This window comes from Balaenoptera musculus, chromosome 1 (genome assembly GCF_009873245.2).
Source record: "Balaenoptera musculus isolate JJ_BM4_2016_0621 chromosome 1, mBalMus1.pri.v3, whole genome shotgun sequence".
In the NCBI taxonomy this organism is placed as follows: Eukaryota; Metazoa; Chordata; class Mammalia; order Artiodactyla; family Balaenopteridae; genus Balaenoptera; species Balaenoptera musculus.
The window spans coordinates 162932030-162958228 of NC_045785.1; the positions used below are offsets into that span (position 1 = coordinate 162932030).

Genomic DNA, 26199 nt, shown 5'->3' on the forward strand with positions numbered 1-26199 from the left:
TTTGGGAATGGAAAGCAGCTGCTATGGCAGCACCTAGGGTTATAGAAACTGGTTATCTAGAGAGCTAAGGCACTTCTTGTAAGCTTGCTGCAACCCTTCAAAGGAAGAACAAGAATTTTATTATTATTATTTTTTAAAGTATTTGTTTATTTATTTATTTATGGCTGTGTTGGGTCTTCGTTTCTGTGCGAGGGCTTTCTCTAGTTGTGGCAAGCGGGGGCCACTCTTCATCGCGGTGCGCGGGCCTCTCACTATCGCGGCCTCTCTTGTTGCGGAGCACAGGCTCCAGACGCGCAGGCTCAGTAGTTGTGGCTCACGGGCCTAGTTGCTCCGCGGCATGTGGGATCTTCCCAGACCAGGGCTCGAACCCGTGTCCCCTGCATTGGCAGGCAGATTCTCAACCGCTGCGCCACCAGGGAAGCCCAGAACAAGCATTTTAGGTCCCCTGCTTCTGCTTCCCCCTCCCCATCTTCTGCTTAGCCTTGAGAAGGCACGGGTTTTCCCTGTGTCCTAAGACAGAAAGCATGCCATAGGTTTTGCATTCCCGGAGCCAATATTACTATTTACATTGCTGCTTCAGATTCCAGGTAGAAACTGACTGTTGTTCAATCTAAAGAACCCAGGGGAAAAAAATCTAAAGAAAACATAAAAGTTGAGAAAGCTCTTTGGTTGAATGTATTTCTATGAACAAAATTTACTGAATTTTGGGAATTTCATCCTTGATTTGTATTTCCTTTCCAGTCATAATTTGTACTTTGTGCTCAAACATCCGCCACTGTTTTTTTCTCCTCACAATTTCCTATAATTTTGCTTTCAGGAAATGACCCACCAAAACCTGAGGAATATAAGCAAGTTGAAACACATTTTCTGGATGAGAATAATAATCTTTAATGGAGCCCGTAAGAATTGTTTCAGGAATTAACATGAGGAGTTCATAAATAAAGAGATATCCTTTTATTTTTAAAGCAACAATATTGATAAAGATTCTTGGTTTCCCAACAATGTGTTTTTTGCATAGCAACTGAACGACCTGAAGGAGATAGGAATAAAGATTTCCACCCTGATCGACCCTCTGAAGACTGGGAGGTACAGCAGCTGTCTTTATTTTTCTAGGTTTCTGTGATATATTTTTTTTAATTTTAAAAAATATTTATTTATTTATTTATGGCTGCGTTGGGTCTTCGTTGCTGTGCACGGGCTTTCTCTAGTTGCGGTGAGCAGGGGCTACTCTTCGTTGCGGAGCGCGGGCTTCTCATTGCGGTGCCGTCTCTTGTTGCGGAGCATGGGCTCTAAGCGCCCGGGCTTCAGCAGTTGTGGCTCGCAGGCTCTAGAGCACAGGCTCAGTAGTTGTGGTGCACGGGCTTAGTTGCTCCGCGGCATGTGGGATCTTCCCGGACTAGGGCTCGAACCCGTGTCCCCTGCATTGGCAAGCGGATTCTTAACCACTGAGCCACCAGGGAAGTCCCTATGTTTCTGTGATATCTTGATGACTAGAACGCAGTGATGGTGTTGGGGTAACTGATACCATGGCTGTCACTCTCATCTTTCAGCATAAATTCATCTGTGATCTCTTTTCTGACATCTAAGTTGTAAACAAAGTGGATAAAGTATGTATCAAAGAAGAGTGTGTTCCTCCTCAGAAAATCTCACTTCCAGTAATTCACTATTAGTTACATCTTTATGAGACAGAGATGAAGTTGATTTGTATGATTTTATTGCATTGAAATTTTGAATAGTCTTGGAGCTGGAAGGAATTTTGAAAAGCGAACTGGAAGAGAACGAGTATTCTTCCCTGGCAGGACAAGCGAATTGGTGGTCACTACTTTTTATTGACTGGTAGCCAACATTATAGTAAGGCAACTAGGGATGTGTGCTAGTGGCCTCCAGCTACATCTCTTGCCAGGACTGCCTATTTAAGACTACAGGTTCTTAGAATCCTTAAGAATATTTTCTTTTACCTGTATGCCTAGTGTAAATCCATTGTCAAAGAACTTTAGGACAAAAGTTGCCTCCTTCAAGCCTAGTCTTCATGATTTTAAGCTCTGTATGTTACTCTTAACATGAGTGATTTTTGGCATAGACTGCTTCTGGTGATGTATGAAATGTTCATCTATATATTTATTGAGTTTAAAGAATTAATGTAATCTAGAGTCTCATAGGTCCCAGCTGTTTTAGAATGTAGTAGAGTGTAGCAGAAATACATAAGCTTTGGAGGCAGGTAGGTCTGGGTTCAAATCCCACTTAGGCACTTACTTGTATAACATTGTGGATATGTTGCTTAACCTGAGTTTAACTTCCTTATAAAGAGTAAAACCTGCTTTATAAAGTGGCTATGAGGATTAAACTAACACAATATACTGCTTTAAGAGGTGGTAGCTATTAGCATGGCATTTGTTAGATGAAGAGCTCCATAATCTTTGTGCATGAAATACAAAGAAAACAAGTAACACTGGTAACAACACATTTATTTACGTACCCTGTTGTGTGCCCGGGAGGTGTTTTTCACTTTCCAGTAATTGAATTAGGTTATAACAATTAAAATTCCAGAAAGTAAACTATTGTAATTTACTGTTGCTCATGACCATAAGTAAATAGACATGGTACCACATAAAGTAATTTTAAACACGTCTAAAACTTTTGGTATAGCTTTGATGTATACTTTGGCAATGGACCTAATAGATTACCAATATGCTTCTAAATCCCATGGTTCTCTTCAGACACAACAGGAAAAATTTCAATTTAATGTTTCAATTTCAGAAATTTAACAAAGATTCTTAGGAAGCTGGAAAAGGCCATTACTTAAGCCTATAGTGTTTACCACAAATATAAATGTATTGCTATTAAAAATAAAATCATGGTAGGCAGCAGTCAACTAATTGCTAATTTCATTTTGTAGATTATAGAGTATTTCTTGAAAATAATTCACCTCAGATAGCAGGCTATAGAAGTTTGTTATTTTAAAGTAGTTCTTTACTCATTAACTTTTTGAGGACTAGTTAAAGGAATTCCGATCCCAAGTCAAATCATTGAATGGCCTATCAAATTGTATTTTACACTAGAAACAGCCATTTCCAAGAGACTGCATCACACATGGCATTTCCTTTGAGAATGCCTTTATCCCTGGCTTCAAATCTTACTTACAGCATATGATTATTTTTAGAAGGTTTGGTAAGTGTTAAAAAATGGGTACTCATTTTGCTAGAGCAGGATATAAGAATGTGCTGATCACCAAGTATGAGATTTTACATTACATTAAATTAAAATTATATACTGTTGGAAATAGACAAGATAGGGAGTTCCTAGATCCTAGAAAATATTATGGCTAAGGAAATAGAGAACTCAAAAGAGGAATCTACCTCCAAGAAACTACTTCAGTATAGTAAAATAGAATTAAGTGCCCTGTCTTAGGAAAAAGTTTGTTAGTAATAAGGAACTGGGACATCATACATTGTTTCTTTGGAGATTAAAGTGCAGGCTATGAAATGGCATATAAAATAATGCATAAAATAGTGCAATCTTAAGGTGCCATTATTTTTATTACACATAGCCTATGTTCATATGTCCATTTTCGCTCAAAAATCCAGCTGTAGTGACACCTTTTAGCTTATTTATTTAGGCATTACTTATACTCTGTTCTACCCACCTTAGGGGCTACATAGAATATTTTAACATTTTAACAAGTAGAATAATAGCGCATACATTTGAAACTACTAAATAGAGATTAAGGCAAGCCCCTGTAAAGTTCAGTACTCCAAAAACACGTTTTACAAAAAAAAAGTTGTTTCCAAAACCAGTGGCTTTAGACCTGATGGCACCCCAAGCTTTTAAAACAGTATGATTATTCTGATCACATTTGTGTTTGCCCCATTATTTCCAGGCTCTGTACATCAAGAGGAGCTCAAAACAAACAAACAAAAAAAACAGGTTCTATATCCTCATGTTCTAAAATAATACATAATTCAGAATATGTGAAAACCAAGCCAAGTCCACGTGGGAGATAAGCTGAGAATCCTGTTGGGGGTGAGGAGGCAGTCCTCTCCATTTCTTACATAGGCCCTTCCACATTGTATCTGTTTGTAGTATTGTACCATAATCAATTTGTAAGTGGGATGACTTATTAGAGAAGTCTCCTCTGAAAGACCGCCAAGGAAGATGACAGGAATACTTTATAAAATGTTGTTCTAGGACAACACAATATTAACATACAGCATTTAAATTACCGACCTATAATCCAGGGCAGGATGGTTTCTCTCTTGGGAGGCTAATTTACAATTTTCCTGTAACATATGTCAGTTTTAGGTGAAGGAAATATTTTGTGATTTGTTGAAACTTAAATACCGTTATACTACCCAAATGCAAGTATAACAGCTATCAAATGGGCCAAGGCAACATCCTAACATGTTCTAGCCAGTTAAGATTTAAGACTTAAAACAAACTGAACTGTAGTGCTTTATCTCCTACTGTTATGCCACATTTGTGCATTAACAAGTGCAACTCATTAACCTTATGGGCAGATGACTACAAGTGTATACTGTAGAAATTTGGACTTTGAAACAGAAAATCTATCTTTTAATAGTGAGTGATTATGGAAGCCAAATACTCATGTTAACTAAGACTACAGATACATTTATGGTGTCCAGATGTAGTTTAAAAAGAGACCCAGGGAACTTTAAATAATTAACAACTATTAAAAAGATCATCTGAGGTTATATCCCTTTGTAAGCCTGTAAACATGTACTCTGTTACTTAAAAGTCTTCCTATTACCAGGAAAGCAGACAATTAAAGGCCATGAGTATTCCAGTAGGCCTCCTCCAAAGTTGTGACAATATGGCTAAATCCTATGATTAAACAAATAAGACCTGCTGAGAAAATGAGTTCCAGACAGGGACTTTTATGGATGACCTTGGCTGACAAATGTTTTTTGGAAATTGTTTATTTTAAAATTACCTTCCCAACAAACCATGAAACACTTGGATGTTATTTTATGGTTTTTCATTGAAAACATACTACATTGTAAATGGAGTTTCAAAGATAGACAAAGAATTGATCAAAATCTAAGGACAGTATTATGTAAGGACAATGTTAAAAATTGATAAGAAAAAGTTTCATTTGGTGAGGTTAATCTCAAGGATGCATAACCATGTCATGTTGGACAGATAAAAAAAGGTAGTGACCTTGTGCTTTTATTCAACTAAGGTACACACCGAAACCTTAGGTTTTATACAGGTGTCAAACTCCCACCTGGAAAGGGATAGTATTCTATACTACACCTAAGTTTACCTTAAATAACTGAAGCCCAAGGCAACAGTTGTTTAAAAGAACTTAACAGGCAAATAATGACTACATAATTTAGTACATTAAAATAAAACTAGGACAGTAATAGTTGACTGTTTCAAAAATATACAACTGGGGAAAGTAACCACTGTACACAATTTGGAGGTTGTTAAAGTGACCACTTAGAAGGTTGAACAGTGCAAGACATGCTTTTCCAGTTACAAGCTCAAAACAGGAGTGCAAACGAAATTAAAGCTTTTGTTTAAAGTTGCAGGATAAGGAAAGCTTGAAATTAATATTAAAAAGCTTCCCTCAGGTCATTCCCCAGAAATGAAACGATCAAAATGCTTTTTCATGGTATAATTTTCTTCACTGAACTTTCTTTCAATGGCAAAACTGCATCCCACAGGTTGGGTTCCCTACTTATACCACTGGTCATGACCACATTTGATCAATGAGCATACACAGTGGTGAGTAAGTAAGGAAGAGTACTAGTTGCCTGAAGTCTGACATCAATGTAAAGAATTTGGGGTTCTGCCTTAGCCAGTGTACCTGAACCCTAGAGAGAATAGATAAAGCAATGGGCTTTAATACTCTCTTATTCTTGTAAAACTGGAGGACAAATGGACATACAAATACCACCCCGCCCCCAGAGGCAAGCTGCTGCGATGGAAGATGTTAAGCGCTTAAATGAACTAAGACGCTGCTCTAAAAAGTGGAGAAGCATAGAGGTTCAAGATAAATACCAGTGCAAGAGCTTTTTAAGTGAGTTGACTAGGCAATGCATGCATCCATCCATGCAAATGTAGGACATGGCCCCAAAAGTGAACCAAAAACATGTATATAACAACTGGGTAAGTCCCTTGCCAGTAGTTTATAAAAATATATAGTCAATACTGTAGAGGCCCCTTCTACAGCCAATACTATGGAAGTCCGTTTTAGTTACCCATTACTTCAATACCAAAAAGCATTTACTACTTTTCAGACATTCCAGACAAAGGTCACTTATAACAAAAAGTCAACTTTTTTTTTAAAAACAAGATACTGCCCATTTAAAAAGTAGGTCTTTTCTTTCAAGTGAACAGGACATTTTATGTATTAAACTTAACTTCTAGTCTGTCGAGACTGGTTTAAGATCCTTATGTAATGTGCATATATGCAGAAACAAATAAACTTGCTTTAAACATTATCTGCACAGAAATAAAGTTAACTTCTCAAAACAGGATAGGATAGGTCTGGTTAGTACAAATCTATTGCAAAATAAAAGGATTCTGTGCATCAGTTCAACCAGGAGAAGCGGGAAAAGACTGTCCCACACCATGAGAGTTCAAGTTTACGTTGTGTTCTGAAAGCCTAGAGCTAAGGGACACCATGTTGCTCACAGTGTCCTGATATGCAGAACTGCTCAAGCTACGAAGTCAGGTCTTCCTCTGGAGCTAGAAGCACATTCTGGTTTACTTTCTATCCCGGAGACGTTTAGATTTCCTAAGGGAGTCTATGGCTTCTGCGGCCTTTTTGCGTTTCCGAGGAGACTCTTCATTCTGCCCAGACCCTGAGGAGTCTCCTACTGCACTTTCCATTACTTCTCGCAGTTTGCGTTCCAGCTCTGCCAACCGTGCGTTCTGTTCACCTATGATCTGGGTCTGCTCTAGCAGTTTCTGGTCCTGGTCTTGAAGCTGTTTCTGCTGTTCTTGCACTTTGGTGCGAAGCTCAGAAATTTCACGCCTGAGAACAGTCACCCCAGCACCATTTGTCTTAACCTGCTGCTGGAGTTTGGTAACCTCTTGTCTTGAAGGGTTTTGCTTGGAGAAGAGTTGCATTGTTGTCAGGGCTGCAGAAGGTCCTGGAACTGTGGAGAAATAGTTTAAAATGGTCAATCACTTAAAATGTCTCACTACCAGTAATACTTCATTAATTAAACTTACTCAAAGATAGAATATCCTTTATAATATCACTTCTGATTATTTCTTCTTTGCAATCTACTTGATCTGATGGATTAATCAGACACCGTGTCTTAACTATAAATGAGTTTAAATTCTGATTCTCATGTTCATGTGGCAATATGTGGAATGCAAGCAAATGGAGATGGGCATTTAATGGCATAAACTTGGATTTAAAATATTATAAAGCATTTTTTAGGACCTAGTAAGAAAATATAAGTAGTAAAATTAGAGTAGAATTATTTCACACAAGCAAACATAAACATCTGAGTTAGAAGTACAGACCTATCATGTTCGCAAATCCTCTCTGCACTTAGTTACATGCAAAGGTTTCAACATTAGCCAAATGACAAGGGCACCATCAAAAAGTGGGTTACATCACATGTGATGATCAGGAAGAACTTCTGACATGGTATAGGAAGGCTTTGGAACTATTCTGTTTTAGGAATAATAGAATGTAACATGGGCATAAAAATCACTATTTTAAACTAATAACCTACTTTTTAAAAACCCTATCTCCTGAAGCTTTTCTAAAAGGACCAGATGGATCCAACCACACCCTAAAACCCATCTTGCTAATTTTCTCCTTATACATTTAAATACTCAGAATATTTTCCTTGGCTGATGCATTCTTCCTTCTCTCTCTGCTTACCTTTAGCCAACTAACAAGGCTCAGATCAATTCTCACCTCTTGTGAAGTCTCAATCAGACCAGCCAACAATGATTTTATCTTCCTTAAGATTCTCTCTGCTACTCATTTGACATTTAAATGGACACTCCTTTAAACTATTTCTCTTGCCTACGATAATTTGAGTCTGGATATGTCTTACCTTATGAAATAATAAGATTCCTGAGAGAAGACACCATGTATTATACTTCATTTTAGTCCCCACAGGACGCAGTACAATGCTGTGCGCATAATAGGTACTCAATAAATAACAGATGTGTTAATGCTGAGATGCTGTAAGCTTTATTATTAAATTACTGACGCCCACTCAGTTACCCCACCGAGTACTCCAGGGAGCTAACTAATCTGAACAAAATATTGTACTAAAAATTTGTTCCCAGATTTAAAATACTTGCAAGAGTTGAAGATATTGAACAATTCATTCTTTCAGTAGATAAGGACACAAATCTCTAGGATCCGACAATGTTCAAAACAGCCCTATGCACCCTGTCTCCTAAAGTAGCAGCCAGATACTCCAGGGGCTGAAATAATTAACTGGTTATTTCCATGAAGAATTTTTTGGGTTTTGTCTGGTATATTTGATTCTGTTATAGGATAATGAATACTAACTAGTCAGAAACATCAAAAAACATTCACATATATATAGCTTTTCACTCAGCAATTTGCTCTAATAAATTTATGCCAAGTTAAAAGTTGTGGATATGTACAAAGATTTAGCCACAAGATTGTTCTTCAGAGTGTAGTTCAAATACTGAAAATCTGGAAACAAATGTGCTTAACAGCAGCGGATCAGCTACATAAATTATGGTCTGTAGCCCAATCTGTCATTAAAAATTATGTTGCAGATACAGTTACAGACCCAGAAAAGTTAAAGATACACAGTTAAGTGGGGGGAAAAAAGCAAGTTACAAATCTATGTATGAACATTATTACAAACTGAACGTATTATAAACAAAAGATACCTGGAGGAGAGCCCATAAGTCTTCCCGATACATCTGATCCTGGTAATTTCCTCTTTAGAATTGGAACAATCTTTTCATCAAAGTATTCCATTGCCATGGAGGAAATATCCCTTAACTCTTGAAGTACTTCATGAGCTCGCTGAGGGGCTCTGGTAGAATTGACATATCTCAACACACGATAAATCTCATCAATCACCTAAAATAATGAGCTCTCATTAGCATTTTAGATTTTTTTTTTTTTTAAAGAAAACAGCTAAACAGGGAGCAAAGTGACTGCTTGTTTTGCAATTCCTATAAAGACCTACAGGTGACTTAACTGATATACTGACCACTGATAACATTACCATCTGTAACACGTGGCTTTGGGCTTGTTATAATACTTTATACATTTCATATTTATATTTATTTAAGCATCTTTTCTGTACTGTACTGGTGTTACGGAATCAGGATGATTAAAATACAGCTCCTGCCCTGAAGGAAATCAGTGTAACTGGGGAGAGAGATGTGTAAAGAAGTGACGTAAAGAGGGATATACAAATTGCAAAAGAAACTAGAAGACTAAACTAAGAGATTAGATCTTGTATGCAAGTAGGGGTCAGGGTGGGGGAATTACCCAAACCCATATTCTACTAATCCTCTGAACCTACTTCATTCTAGTCTGAATCTGTTTCCCAAAGCCCCAGGGACTCAGCCTGACTTCCTTCTCTCTTTCACACCGCCACTATGTGCTCTATCCTTGAAGTGTTATTTCTCTTAGACTTGCTGTGGATTGGAATGAGGTCTCCTCAGAGCCCGCTTTCTTGTTATCACCAAAGGGTAGCAAGAGATCCTTTTTCATTTTAATAATAACTGCAATGGGGACACACAAGGCATACATACTTGGAGAAGAAAGCTGGCAATCCTGATTCCTAATTCTCTTGCTGGAATGGTAACTGAACCTTCCTTAGGCATTCTGCCCTCAGCTTTAATCCCTAAGAGGTCAGCCTTACTTTCTCCTATGGCTTCAGCGTACACCTGAAGATAATAGTGCACATCTCTGAAGATCTCCAGTCTGGATGACATCTGTTCCAATGAGTCTTCACCTCACAAGACTTGTGGGTTAATCAGCCAAACCATTCTGTCACCGAAATATCTCAAACCACCTTGAATCCCACTCATTTCCACTACTGCATTTACCTAGCTGGTACCCAACTATGGAACAATCTTATAACTGGCCTTTTCTTCTCCTTTATTCAGGCTGCTGACTACTGCTAGAGAAACATAAAATCTTGCAGAATAGTACCAGGACAAATTACAGTCCTTCACACGTTCTAGACTCTCAGGGCAATGAGATGATCCTTGTCAGTCTAGCATCATGTGTGCTAAATAAACGTCAGCAAAATTAAACTGTTAGGATGTGTCTTTATTGTGAATCAGAGAAGACTTCACAGAAGAGGCCACGTCAGTGGGCCTGGAGAGATGACTAGGAATTGGCTTGGCCTAAGGTGGTATATATGTAGGCAAATGTAATAAGAGAGGAGATATGCTAGTTTTGAATTACATGGGACATGCAGATGATACTAAACAGGAAGGCATATCTGGAGATACAGGTTAGGAGATCAGGAGAGAAACTCCAAATGATGAAGAGGCCTCAGTACCCAATGGCGTAACAGGGACTGACATTGCTAAGGGAGAAGATACAGAATAGGACAGTCAAAGGCAGAATCCTGAGGCACTAGTGGTTAAGTGATACATTTATTTTTGGCATTACTACTAGATTATGGACTCATTCCAAAAGAAAATAACATTTTTTTTCAATAAAAATTTACTGAACTACCATATTAGGAACTATTACGTATATTTAAAAAAAAAAGAAATGAAGAAAAGAGTACTTTCTCTTGGGCTTACAATTTAATTATGTGAACAAATCCTAACCCGTAAGCATTTACTGGTCAGGAGAGGCTTCTTTGACATATTTAAGGTAAAACTGAATGATGACGAGAACTGGAAGATCTGGGAAGAAAAGCATTTAGGCAGGAATAACAATGGCAATGGCTTCAAGGTCTGAGTCAGTTTGGCTTGTTTAAGTTCAAGGGTTAGAAACATGCAACCTATATCTGTATCTCCAAATAGTAAAAATTTATGGAAGCTAGCATAAGCTCAATGCTTTGAAAAAAAAAAAAACCCTAGTATTTATATATGATTACAAAATGGTTAATTACAAAATATATAAGCTGAAGTAGTAATACAGTATCTTTTAAAAAGTACTTCATATTGACGGAGAGTCTATGTACTAGTGCTAGGATACTAACTGACCCACAGTAGCTCTGTGTTTATCAGTGTTTACATGTGTGTTATAAATCAGTACTGCGATGCTCCAGTATCATTTTATGCTGGCCTCAACGCCCGCATACTCCAGCTCCAGGTACAAAGTAACCATGAGCTCTTCGAACTACATCAAACCCTCTCTCTCTTTTTTGCTCAGGGTTTTTGCACATTATGATCTCTTTTCTGGAATGTTCTCCCTGCATATCTCCCCCACCTTCTCTAGCCCCAAATTTCTTACTCATCCTTGAGGTCTCAGTAACACTTTCTCAGAGTTAGCAGTCTTCTCTGAACCCTCTTTCAGTTTAAATCATGTTAACATCTTCATCAAATCCTTTATTTTACCTTCAGAATACACATTACAAGTTTTAAGTACTACATTTTTCTGTTAATGTCTGTCTTCCTATAATATAGTAAGCTCAATTTAGGAGACCATGCCTAGTTTCACTGTCAGATCCCCACAGTCTAGCAGTGTCTGGCACAGAGCAGATACTCAATAAACGTCTGTTAAACGAGTGATAAAGATGGTCAAATATCATAAATTGCTTAATATTGACACATCTAAATAAAACTGTTTAGGGACAAGCCACAGGGGTAAAGTCAATACAAGAATATGATTTTTAGAGGCCAGATTCTGAATATAAAGGTCACAGTTAACAGAATTTTTATTGAGAGGAATTTTTAAAAAATACGTAATACTTGAAAGAGTATCCACGGCTTTATTAACGGATCTATTTATATTATGTTTATGTACATAAATACTGGTAGACAGAAGAATATTTACAGTATATTTGAGCTAGACTAGAAATGACTGTTATAATGATTCAAGCATGAATAAAACATACATCTTATCCAATGCAAGATGACTTAGTGAAAGACCCATACACAGCAAAGGCTAGCTCAAACTGAGTAAACTCAATGTACAAGCAAAGTGCTGTGTGAAAAAAAAGTAGAGAGAAATAAGATCTGTTTGAGAGAACTAATGAAGGACTTGGCAATGAGAAATAAGCAGAACTTCAATGGGGAAGAGAAGTTTGAGCAGGAGAAGGGTATACATGACTAAAGGAGGAGTGGCCTGAGGAGACGGATGATGTGGATGGCCAGGTGATAGCATAGGAAATCAACATGCATGTAGTGCTACTACGTACCATGCCTTTATTCTAGGTTTTTAAAAGAAATTTATTATGCAGTGAATCCTCTTCCATAACCCTGATTCTTCAGAATTAATTTCAGATCAAACTATCCCATAGGGATTACTAATACTAAATCAAATCTGTAAACCAATTTGTGCAATAATCTTATCTTTACTGTATTCAGCCTTCTAAATATAGTGTGAAAGCAAGGTATCTCTTTCCATTTGTTCAAGTCTTCCATTAGGAAACAATGTTTTCAAAGCTTACTATATAGAGGTTATTTTAGTTAAATGGACTCATCCACATTTTCAATAAAATTAAAAATATTTTCTTTCCTCTGTCCAAAAGTTATAAGCAAAGGACAACGTGAAGAAAAAAGGACACAGCATGTTAGAACCAAACTGCTTCTAGCATTCAGTCATCAGTGGCTACAATGGCTTTAGAGGCACATATTAAGAAAGCATAATATTTACCTGATTTTTAAAATATTTCATTTTCTGAGTAGGTTTAATCACTTTCTGAAAATTACTTTAGCAACAAGAATGTAATGTGTGAGTCTTGTGTCCAGTGTAAAGATCACAGGTTTTAGGAAGGTCACCTAAACTCTTTAATGGCTATTTGTACACCTTTCAAATAATATGCCACATGCCGAGTCCTACCCAAGTTTGAAATAATAAAATAATAGTTATGAAAATATTTTTAAGTTTTAAAAAAGTATGTTAAGAAACCAAATGTGAACAACTATCATACTTCTAACACATGCAGTTTACTATATCATGCTTATGTTTAAATTGGCACAGTAATAAATGACATACTATGAATATCATTTAAGTATTTCTACTACTATAGATGAGAGAATTTCTATCTTGTTTAATCTACGGTTTAGCAAACAAAGCTCCTATTAAAATACTGAACCTCATATGTTCTCATTTTCTGTCTTTTTGTTCCACTTGAGATTTCCTTAATTTTCCTTTCCGCCCCTTTTACTTAAAATTGTTTCTTCCGGGCTTCCCTGGTGGCGCAGTGGTTGAGAATCTGCCTGCCAATGCAGGGGACACGGGTTTGAGCCCTGGTCTGGGAGGATCCCACATGCTGCGGAGCAGCTGGGCCCGTGAGCCACAATTACTGAGCCTGCGCGTCTGGAGACTGTGCTCCGCGGTAAGAGCGGCCGCGATGGTGAGAGGCCCCCGCTTGCCGCAACTAGAGAAAGCCCTCGCGCGGAAACAAAGACCCAACACAGCCAAAAATAAATAAATAAGTAAATATTTAAAAAAAAAATTGTTTCTTCCATATTTGTAAATATTTCTTTATATGGCATGTGTTTGACTATATATTTTCTTATTTCTCTTAGACTATTAGTCACAGTTTCTTTAAGTTTTATATCATTGTATTGCTTTCTCAAAGGTGTATTTTTCCCCATTTGTTTCATTCTGTGTTTCATATTAGTCTGGCAATTCTCTACTCCTTGCTTATACTTAAGAATGGAGCACACAGGGCTTCCCTGGTGGCGCAGTGGTTGAGGGTCTGCCTGCCGGTGCGGGGGGTGCGAGTTCGGGCCCTGGTCTGGGGGGATACCGCGAGCTGAGGGGCGGCTGGGCCCGTGGGCTGTGATTGCTGGGCCTGGGCGTCTGAAGCCTGTGCTCCGCGGCGGGGGGGACCGTGATGGTGGGGGGGCCAGGCGCCACGTTGGGGGGTGGCCCCCGTTTGCCACGACTGGAGGGGGCCCTTGCGCAGAGGCGGGGACCCAGCACGGCCATAAATGAATAAATAAATAAATTAAAGAAAAAAAAAAGAATGGAGCACACAAAAAGCTGATCAGAACTCCTAGTTAGCCAAGATGGTGGGAAAGGTGGGGTATAGGGGGATAAGAGCAGGGACCTAAAAAAAAATCAATGAGATTAGACTGATTTTTCTTTTTTCATTTTAAAGGTTCATGGACTGTATATATTTACTTGGGGACCAGCATAGTGAAAGGAGGAAATGCTTCCAAGTAATAGATATTTTTAAGAATGTCTTCACATTAAAACCAATTTTAAAAGAAACATAAATACAACATTCTGGAAGCATTAGGTAAACTCAAATTGAAGGATATTTATTCCTCAAAATAACTTACCTATGACCTTCAAACATGTGAAGCTCAAGAAACACAAAGAGTAGGGAATTATTTCACATTAAAGAGGATTAACAAGTCCATGTGTAATCCTAGATTGAATTCTGGACTCAGAAATAAGAATAGTTAGGGGGACTTCCCTGGTGGCGTAGTGGTTGGGAATCCGCCTGCCAATGCAGGGGACACGGGTTCGATCCCTGGTCCAGGAAGATCCCACATGCCATGGAGCAACTAAGCCCGTGTGCCACAACTACTGAGCCTGCGCTCTAGAGCCCATAAGCCACAACTACTGAGCTCACGAGCCACAACTACTGAGCCCATGTGCCACAACTACTGAACCCACGTGCCACAACTACTAAAGCCTGTGTGCTGCAACTACTGAAGCCCACGCACCTAGAGCCCGTGCTCCGCAACAAGAGAAGCCACCGCAATGAGAAGCCTGCCCACTGCAACCAAGAGTAGCCCCCTCTCGCCACAACTAGAGAAAGCCCACACATACCAATGAAGACCCAATGCAGCCAAAAAAAAAAAAAAAAAAAAGAATAGCTAGGAAAACTATTATTGGGATAAGAAATGAAATTTAAATACAGATTACTGATTAGATAAGTGTATTGGATCAATGTTAAATTCCCTGAGTTTGATATCTGTACTGTGGTTAAGTAACAAAATATCCTAGTTCTTAGGGAATACGCTGAAATATTTAAGAATATAGGGTCACAGCAGTAGCTCCAACGTATCTTCAAATGGTTCAGAAAAAAATAAAATACATATGCAGAGAGAGAATAAAAGCAAATGAGACAAAAGGTAAATAACTGCTGACGTGGATAAAAGATATATGGGAATTCCTTGTAATATTTTTGCAATTTTTGTGTAAATGTGAAAATGCATCAAAACAAAAAGTTACCCCCCAAAAAAGGAATAAAGAAAGTGACCACCACCAGTATTCTTCACCAAAAACGTTAAAAACAAACCAATAATACATAATATGTAGATTTTATGTTTGTTCAGGGAAATCTAACTTCATGATCTTACATAGTCATTTACTCTGTGAAAACACTGACTTTCGTGTTTCAATAAGCACGAAAGGGTTACTGGGGCTGTTAGTAATGGTGAAGAGAAGAAATTATCCATGTCTTTTTTCATTATTATATCTCCCAGAATGGTTAGCTGGCCTCTACTCACATGTGTTTTTCAGTATGTGTGAACTGCTGATATTGACCAAGAGCTTACTATAAAAAGTTTGACTTCTATATGTCAGACAGAAGATCTGAGAAATGTATACAGGAATAAGCTAAGAATCTAAACTTTAGTTCTGAGAAAAGGTGAATGCAACATCAATGTAGTGGCCAGAGTCTGCAACTATGGCCCTAACTGACCTGTGCCTATTTTTGTAAATAAGGTTTTTATTGGAACACAAGCACACACCCATTCATTTACCACATGTTGTAGAATCACGGCTGTTTCTCAGAGTTGAGTATTCATGACACAGACCATGTGGTCCACAAAGCCAAAAATATTTATTATCTGGCTTTTTACAGAAAAAATTTGCTGATCCCTGCCATAGCCCATAGTGGCAAACTCCCAACCAGTCTGAAATCTTTAGATAGATTTTCTTTTAATGCCCTTGCTATTAGTACGGTTTCCTTGTCAAGAGACTACATTTTAAACCCCTCCAGTGAATAAGCCTTAGGTTTTCACTGAGTAGAAGGGCAATGTTCTAGCTTGTTTAGAGTTGGAGAGGGGACCTATAAGTTTAAATCATTCTTAAATATAGATTCTCAACCAACCTTCCTGTTTTAGCCCCATTTTCAGAAATGCTTGGAGCTTTCAACCTAGAATTTTCTAGAGGTTCAGTTGTGCATACTGGGTTGCCTCCCAGCTTCCCCCACTCCCAGTTTAGGAATTAACTTTCTCAGTTCTGCTAAGTCAGTTACCATTTATTCACCTACTCTCCAGTTTCCAAAATTCTGTTGCTACTGTCTACTTTCTGACCTCATTTTCATGGGTCTTTATCTTTTTTTCCTTTTAAAAATTAGATCATTTACTCCACTCCACTGACTGGAGTTCTGGGAGAAATTAAGAGGTAAACATATATTTAATCTTCTATCTTCATCCTGCCATTTAATTTTATGAACAAATTCAACTGTTCTTTCAGAGAATAATTAAAAGAAAAAAAACTTCCCAACTGTTAGTTTAAAGGTCCAAAATTCTGGTACATATCAGGCAATCTAATTTAAACTAATGTGGATATTACCCAGATTCACTTAAGTAACTTGTGAAAAGTAATTTGTGAGATGAAATCCCTACTGGAGACCTGAATTTTAACAAAATGGATATATTCTATACAAAACCACAAAAAGAGTTCTCTTACAAAGTGTAAGAGCACCGGGCTTCCCTGGTGGCACAGTGGTTGAGAATCTGCCTGCCAATGCAGGGGACATGGGTTCGAGCCCTGGTCTGGAAGATCCCACATGCCGCGGAGCAACTAAGCCCGTGCGCCACAACTACTGAGCCTGCGCGTCTGGAGCCTGTGCTCCGCAACAAGAGAGGCCGCGATAGTGAGAGGCCCGCGCACCGCGATGCAGAGTGGCCCCCGCTTGCCGCAACTAGAGAAAGCCCTTGCACAGAAACGAAGACCCAACACAGCCAAAAAAATTAAAAAACATAAAAATAAATAAATAAATTTAAAGAAATTGCCAAACTATTAAAAAAAAAAAAAAAAGTATAAGAGCACCTGATAACCCGGGAGCAAGAGCCTGGAAAAACCAAGAATAAATTACTATAGAAATCACATACCAAACCAAGATTATATGCTAGACTGAAAGAAAATTATTTTATAGAATGTCTTCACTTAAGGATGTGAAAATTAATGCCACATCCTTATGTTCTGAAGATAGAATGTGAAAGTTTAAGGATGAGAAGTTCAAAAAGGAACAATCATAAAACAACCCAAATACTGCAAACTGTGTTAGTTAGCAGTTTAGATTTAGTCTAAGCTAAAAAGTAACAGCTACATAAAAATAAAAAGTAATAATCTGAGTATACAGTGTTGTTTTAGGCAAGGTATAAGCTATACAGATGGCACTTGTAAGAAAGAGAAGAAGCCAAGGTGATAATAAAAACAAAAATTATTTGTTTTCTGGGGGTTGTTTTTCCAGTCAAGTTCAGATTTGTAGGAGAAAAATAAATCAGGATAAGATCTTTGGAAGAAATGGGTACTATGAAGGAAAAATGGAAGACTTTTCCACTGCAGGCAAGGTAAAGGTCTCAGTTAAGGAGCTGTCCAGAGCAAATGCCCAGGGTGATACACATCAGCTTGAAAGCTGAAGACATTCTCCATTGCTACCACCTCAGTTGGTACTAGAATTAAAAGCAAAAACAAGTGGTTTCCAAAAAACCAGCAGGACTCAACTGGATTTAACTTCATTTGTATAGATAGTAAGTATCATTCTCATCACATGATCCTGATATATTAGAACAAAAGATGGGCATTCTGCAAAGGTCAGGTACTAAAATATCTTTGGCTTTGCAGGCCACATGGACTTCGCTGCAAACTACTCAACTCTCGTTAACAACTGACTGAATTGTCTCTAAGGTTATGAAGCTTGGAGATGCGTCTTAACTATTCATAACCTTATGAGATATGCAATAAAAACTACAAGGCTACAGGAGACAACCTATTCTAGTTCAGTGAACATCCCAGGAACACCTAAGAGTTATTAAGGCCTATGAATCAGACCTGGTTAAAATCTGGCATAAGAATCAGAATCTGAAGTTTCTAATTGGTCACCCTTTTATAGTACCGTACAGAAGCATTGGTAGCTAATATGAGGAAAGTGAGCTATACCAAAGTATACTTTAAATAAGAAACAGGACTCCTCCGGCTCCCAACAAACATCACAGAAAGTTGAAAATGGAGAAAGTACATTAAAAATATTGCTAATGTTAATTATCTATGGAAATAACAAAAAGAGAACATTCAAATTTTACTAGGTATTAATTAGTTCCAACCATGTTAAGGGAACCTTTTGCCAGTATCAACTAAGTAGCAAAATGACCTTTAATTCTACCTCCATCTCTTTGACATAAAAAGATATAGACATTATTTCATTCTGAATTTACACTGAATTCAAGAAGCAAAATACTAGTGAAGGTATGAGTAGCATGTTGAATGCTGGGATCTTTATTAACTTAGTAACAATAAATGTACCACAATATACTTATTTCTGTGTTAAACAGCACTATGACTTAGCTCTGAGTATACTGTTACACAGTAATTATCTATTCTTGTCAAATCTGGAAGGTTGTAAATTGTCTTCATGAAACATTTCTCAAACAAAACCAAACCAGCGTGTCTTTCCTACTCCACCTCCCCCAAATTATAACAATCTTGAAGACAGGGACAATACCTATCCTATTCATTGCTGTATCTCTGGCATCTTAACAAAAAGTAAAAGCGCAAAATTTTTTCTTGAGTATGAACCCTTAAAAAGCTTTTCTAAAGAATAGTAGCGCTTCTACAGTATATTTCAAAATCATAATTTTAAATATAAAGATCACATAAATGATACATATTTATATGTTACTGCACAGAAGCTTAACAAATCCATTCATAGAAATACATTCGAAGAAGTAGAAATAATTCTATTATTTAAAAAATCACTCTGTAACTTTATAATAATTTAGTTTACATAGTGCAATCCAGCTGTTCTAGGTAAGGGATTCTATTTTACCTTTCCTGGGATGAAGCAACAGAGATTGGAGTCCACATACTTCATGAAAGTCATATTTAAGAGAGACAGCCTTGTTTCAACAGCAGCGAGGATGTCTGCATGACGAGCTAATGAATGGTTTCTCCTTTCTGACTCTCTTCTACCAAAAAAAAAAAAAAAAAAGCAACCATTAAAAGAAGTACTGTGGACTACAATGTTAACCAAACAAAATGCCTTAATGTAAGTCTAACATTTACACGTTAATTTAGAAATCTACAATTGGGTCATAATTTGTTTAACTGTAATGATAAATGAATCACTATGTTTAGAAATCCTTGCCAAGGATTAATCCAATACTCACTGATAAAATATTTGAAAAAAAATAGTTTTTTTTTTTGTTTTGTTCTTTGGCTTTGTCAAGCCTAATGGCTATTAGAGAAATTAATGAAAGAATTACACATGGACATAAAGACAAGAGACCATATATTTTTGCCTATAAAATCAGCTCATTTAAACTTTTATAAAGTTTTATTGAGACATAATTCACATACAAAAAAATTCACTTTTAAAGGGTACAATTTAGTGGTTTTTACTATATTCACAGTTGTGTTCCCATCACCACTATCCAATTTCAGAACATTTTCATTATCACAAAAAGAAAGCCAAGGGGAAGCTGAGATGAAGGGAGAGAGTGGCATGGACATATATACACTACCAACTGTAAAATGGATGGCTAGTGGGAAGCAGCCGCATAGCACAGGGAGATCAGCTCGGTGCTTTGTGACCACCTAGAGGGGTGGGATAGGGAGGGAGGGTGGGAGGGAGACACAGAGGGAGGGGATATGGGGATACATGTATACATACAGCTGATTCACTTTGTTGTACAGCAGAAACTAAAAAGACATTGTAAAGCAATTATACTCCAATAAAGATATTAAAAAAAAGAAAAAAAAAAAAGAAAGCCTGTAACCATTATCAATCACTCCCATTACCCAGCCCCTGGCAAGAACGAATTTACTTTCGGTTTTTATGGATTTGCCTATTGTGGACACTTCAGATAATTGGAATCATAATCATAATATTATGTGGTGTTTTGTGTCCGTCTTCTTTCAGTTGGCATAGTTTTCAAGGTTCATCCATGTTGTAGCACGTCTCAGTAGTTCTTCATTCCTTTTTATTGCTGAATAATATTCTATTATATGGACATACCATTATATTGGTTATCCATTCATCTGTTGATGGACCTTTGGGTTGTTTCCACTTTCTGGCTATGATGAACAATGCTGCTATGAATATGTGTGTACAAGTTTTTGTGTAGACATATTTTCACTTCTCCTGAGTATATACTTAGGAGTGAAACTGCTGGGTCATTTGGTGACTCTATGTTTAACTTTTTGAGAAACTGTTTTGTAAAGTGGCTGCACCATTTTATAATCTCACCAGTAACATGTGAAAGTTCCAATTTGTCCACCTCCTTCCCAACATTTGTCTTTTTAAATTTTAGCCACCCATCCTAGTGAGTGTAAACCAGTATCCCATACTATTTTGATTTGCAATGCCCTGATGACTAATGATGCTGAGTATCTTTGATGGGCTTTTTGGCCTTTAGTATATCTTCTTTGGAGAAATTTCTATCGAATCCTTTGCCCACTTTCAAATTGGGGTTATTTATCTTTTTATTGTTGAGTTATAAGAGTTTCTAATACCATCTGGATATAAGTCCTCTAACAGATACATGAGCTGCAAATGTCTTCTCTCATTCTGCAGGCTGTCTTTTCATTTTCTGGATGGTGTCCTTTGAGGCACAGAAATTTTAAACTTTGATGAATTCTCGTCTGTCTACTTTTTTCTTTTGTTACTTGTGCTTTTGGTGCTGTATCTAAAAAACCACTGCCTAATGCAAGTTCATGAAGGTTTATGACTATGTTTTCCTCTCAAGGTTTTATAATACAGCACTGACATTTACACTTAAGCCTGTAATTCATTTTCAGTTAATTTTTGTATATGGTTTGAGAAAGGTTTCCAACTTCATTCTTTTGTCCCAGCGTTACTTGTTGAAAACACTAATCCTTTATCATTGAATTTTCTTGGCATTCTTGTTGAAAATCAATTGACTAAAAATTTAAGGGTTCACTTTCTGGACTCTCAATTCTATTCCATTGATCTGTATGTCTATCCTTTTTTTTTTAGGAATTCCTTTATTTTTATTTTTATTTATTTATTTATTTATTTATTTTTGGCTGTGTTGGGTCTTCGTTTCTGTGTGAGGGCTTTCTCTAGTTGCGGCATGCGGGGGCCACTCTTCATCGCGGTGCGCGGGCCTCTCATTATCGCGGCCTCTCTTGTTGCGGAGCACAGGCTCCAGACGCGCAGGCTCAGTAATTGCAGCTCACGGGCCAGCTGCTCCGTGGCATGTGGGATCTTCCCAGACCAGGGCTCGAACCCGTGTCCCCTGCATTGGCAGGCAGATTCTCAACCACTGCGCCACCAGGGAAGCCCTATCCTTTTTTTTTTTAATTAATTAATTAATTTTTTGGCTGTGTTGGGTCTTCGTTGCCGCATGTGGGCTTTCTCTAGTTGTGGCGAGCGGGGGCTACTCTTCAATGAGGGCGCAGGCTTCTCACTGTGGTGGCTTCTCTTGCTGTGGAGCATGGGCTCTAGGTGCATGGGCTTCAGTAGTTGTGGGACACGGGTTTAGCTGTTCCGCAGCATGCGGGATCTTCCCAGTCCAGGGATCGAACCTGTGACCCCTGCATTGGCAGGCAGATTCTTTTTTTTTTTTTTAATTTTTATTTATTTATTTTTGGCTGTGTTGGGTCTTCATTGCTGCGCACAGGCCCTCTCCTGTTGCAGTGAGCAAGGGCTACTCCTTGCTGCAGTGCGCGGCCCACTGCGGTGGCTTCCCCTGCTGTGAAGCACGGGCTCCAGGCTCATGGGCTTCAGCAGCTGTGGCTTGCGGGCTCCAGAGCGCAGGCCCAGTAGCCACGGCACACAGGCTCAGTTGCTCTGCGGCACGTAGGATCCTCCCAGACCAGGGCGCAGCAGGCAGATTCTTAACCACTGCGCCACCAGGGAAGTCCCTGTATGTCTATCCTTATGTCAGCACCACACTCTTGATTATTGTAACTTTGTAGTAAGTTCTGAAACTGGGAAATGGTAGTCTTCCAATTTTGCTCTTTTTCAAGATTGTTTTGATTATTCTGCGTCTTTTGCATTTCTATAGCAATTACAGGATCAGCGTGTCAATTTCTGCAAAAAGACTGCTAGGATTTTGATAGGGGTTGCACTGAATATATATATCAATTTGAGGAGTATTACCATCTTAGTATGAAATCTTCCAATCCATGAACATAGAATGCCTTTCTGTTCATTTAAGTCTTCTTTAATTTCTTTTAACAGTGTTTTGTGGTTTTTAATGTACAAGTTTTATACTTTTTTGGTTATATTCATTACTAAGTTTTTTTATTCTTTTTGATGCTATTGTAAATGGAATTGTCTTAACTTCATTTTTGGATTGTTTATTGCTAGTGCATAGGATTATACATACATTTATTTATTTATTTATTTGGCTGTGCTGGGTCTTAGTTGTGGGACACGGGATCTTTCTTTAGTTGCAGCATGTGGGACCTAGTTCCCTGACCAGGGATTGAACCTGGGCCCTCTGCATTGGGAGCATGGAGACTTAACTGCTGGACCACCAGGGAAGTCCCAATACAATTGATTTTTGTGTACTAATCTTGTATCCAGGATCCCTGCTGACCTCGTTTCTAGCTCTAATAATTAATGTATTTTATTTACAACATCATGTGTATACAAGATCATACCATCTGTGAATAGAGAGTTTTACTTATTCCTTTTCAATCTGGATGCTTTTTATTTCATTTTCTTGCCTAAGTGCCCTAGTTTGAACCAAAATGTTGAACAGATATGGTGAGAGTTGAACAAACCATAGTAAAATGATTTATTGTGATCTGTGTACCCTTTGCTACAAAAACTTGGAAACCATTTAATCCAAGTAAACCCTTAGTGAGATCAAAAACAAACAAACAAAAATCAAGAAACAAACAAAATCCCCAATTGTAAATTATTGCCAATGCTAACCATAACATACCTTGGGAGTTGTGCTTTAACTTGTTTCTGACATAGATTATGGTACCTCTCCACTTTTAGAAATCCCTGATTCAACATTCTCTGGCAGACCAAGTCCATTCTTTTACAAACCTATGGGAAGAGAGAATGAGAAAGAAGAATTTTAAAAAGTAAAAACCAAATTGGTAACAATTAACTTAGGCTCATAACTGATGGTTCAAAATTCTCTGTGCTAGTATTGTTCCCCAGTTTGCTATCTGAATCTTTGAATCAGTATATGTGGGTGAATCCCTCATTGTAAATTACAATATTGCATTTAAAAATTAGTATTATGTGTAGGCAAGGAATACTTTACTCCTTAAAAAAAAAAAAAAAAAAAATATATATATATATATATATATATATATATATATTTATTTAATTTTTTTGGCTGCGAGACATGGCTTACAGGATCTTGGTTCCCCCACCAGGGATTGAACCCATGCCCCCTGCAGTGGAAGCACTGAGTCTTACTTTAGGTATTTGTTGAATGTTCTGGATGTATCCCTGCTATTACTGTCAGAGACTATAGTCCTGATGATCATTAAAACAACATATTTGAAGGTTTTTAATAGTTTGAAATAAGAAAATTCTCCTTTGGCCAAAAACATATTCAAACTTGAGTCTAACCGCTCACAAAGTTTTTATGATCTATAACCAGAATGAGAGTTTTTAATTATTTCTTCTAGTGATTTGGGTTAAGTATGACAGATTATGATGGCCAAAGCCTATACTAGATACCGTCATATCCTCCAAAATATTTCAACATGTACAGCAGAAACTTAACTACTTTGAATCCTTTAAAAACATGGTGTCTTTATACAATAAAAATACAGGATCTGAAGTCAGAACACCTAAATTTGACTCCAACCATTATACATCCTTGAGCAAGTCAGCTTCTATTTGAAAGCCTGAATCAGACATCTGTAAAATATGGATAGTATCTAATATATAGGGATGTCATTAGGATTAAATAACACACACTAAATCACTTGGTAAATTATAAAGTGCTATATAAAAATTATGTTAAATAAATTTAATTTAACTTACCACTAATTTGAAAACTTTGCTTCACATACTTAGTTCTTATATTTCTGAGATATCCCAGTATCTTTTTCATCTTAATGAAACCTACTACACAAAATACATTTGTTCTTTGTTTCCTGAGTATTTTGCAGTGACTCAAAGTCATCAACCTGGATGTTAATTCTCACTGTATAGGTGTTGTTGAAAGTGCAACACTGAGATATTATTCAGATAAATCTACATCAAGGCTAAGTCAACTAGGCAAGGGCTGTCTTATGCTTCTATCTCTCATAGCACCTAAAAACAAATGCTTGACAAATACTTGAAATGAAATACTGATGAAACTTTTGATACAAGTCTGCTTTCTCCTGAGATTATAGGGACAAAAATTCTGGTAAACTGGGTTGAGCTAATAAAGGTTTTGATACTCTAATATTAAATACTAGCTATTCCCTAAATCCCAGTATGCCAAATGAAAGGTATGAAGGTAAACAGTTCTTTTCATTTCAAAGTAAATGAAAACATAATAAGGTTTAAGTACTGATACTAAGAGTAATTCTAAATTATATTTTAAAATATGGTGGAATCTATTTCTAACTAGTAAGTTATAAACATTTGTTCAGTGTCTACTGAAAAAAAAAAAAAACCCAATATGTATTAACATACGTAACTGTTTCTAAAACAAAATATGTAATGAGTTACATTTTTATAAATCTCTTTGATCCGTGGTTTAACAGAAACAAGTGAATTTTCATATCTGCTTCTTCTGCATTAAAGAATGAGAGTGAAAAATGCAAATAATATATTAGTAAAGTAATGAAAATATTTTAGATTGTATAGACTCCCTGAAAGGGTCTTGGGAACCCCTCTGGTAAACCTGGACCACAAATGAGAACCAGTGCCCTAATCCTGCATAAACATGTTGCCATGAACACTGGTACTGAACTTTATGTGAGGAAAAAAGAAATTTTATCATGTTACTGGAGGAAGGAAAAGAGAGTATGTCTTTGTGTGTGTGATGAGGGGGAATAAAGCAGGCTAAATTCTCATCTTTTGTAGTAGGAAGTCAACAGATATTATCAAATAGAAGACAAACAACCCAAAGACTTGAAAGTAGTGCCTCTGAGGAATAAAAATTGGGGGTTGCATTGTTGTTAACGTTGTTAAAACTACTTGATGTGAGACACCTTCTAACACAACTTTGTAGAAAAATACTTTTTCTATTTGTGGACTCTATAACTTCTTTGATAATTTCTGAGTTAAATACTGGAACTAAACCTACTGTGGTGATGATTTCCTAATTTTTTTAAAGTCAAATCATTATTCTGTACACCTTAAACTTATACAGTGCTGTATATCAATTACATCTCAAAACTGAAAAAAAATGTTTATTTACAAAGTGAAAAATTAAGGTCAATTACTGCTGTACTAATTTCCAAGGTAGTTTCTAAATTATTTTATTATACTAGAATTTTGCTGCACTGAATCTAGCTAAATACTAGAATTTAGGTATCTCTTAATAGTCTAGAAATGCAATGGAATGAGTACTGACTAGTATGAGTATACAACTGACTGGGGGATGAGAATATGAATAAATAACCAGATAAGGTCAACCAAGGGACTTCACATGATACAAGATTTGAACTAGGCTTTAAAGGAAGAGGGGACAAGAACTGCCAAGTTAATACTGACAGAACAAAGGCACAAAGCCTGGAAGGAATAAACCATTAGCAAGCAAACTACTTCTGAAGACAGATCAGATATGTAGACAAAGCTGAGAGGAATAAAATCTCTCATGTTTTGAGCAGGAAAATCAGACAGTAATGAGAAGTAAGTTTAAAAGGAAAAAGATCACTCATTTTGGGAGAGTTCTAGTATTGGTACAGTTGATTGGTCATTTTCTGTAAGCAACTGTAATGTT

The 26199-nt window shown here is 37.2% G+C and overlaps 1 protein-coding gene across 1 annotated transcript in view; it reads right to left on the minus strand.

The window, feature by feature from the left end:
• Positions 1-2447: 2447 nt before the first annotated feature.
• Positions 2448-26199, minus strand: part of FBXO28 (F-box protein 28) — a 31010-nt gene continuing 7258 nt past the window's right edge. Inside the window, exons 2-5 of the mRNA XM_036858341.1 lie at positions 23236-23345; positions 19146-19284; positions 8866-9061; positions 2448-7124 (exon numbers count right to left, since the gene is read on the minus strand). Of these exons, the coding sequence (XP_036714236.1) occupies positions 6730-7124; positions 8866-9061; positions 19146-19284; positions 23236-23345 (840 nt within the window). The 3' untranslated portion in view covers positions 2448-6729. The remainder of the gene's footprint in view (positions 7125-8865; positions 9062-19145; positions 19285-23235; positions 23346-26199) is intronic.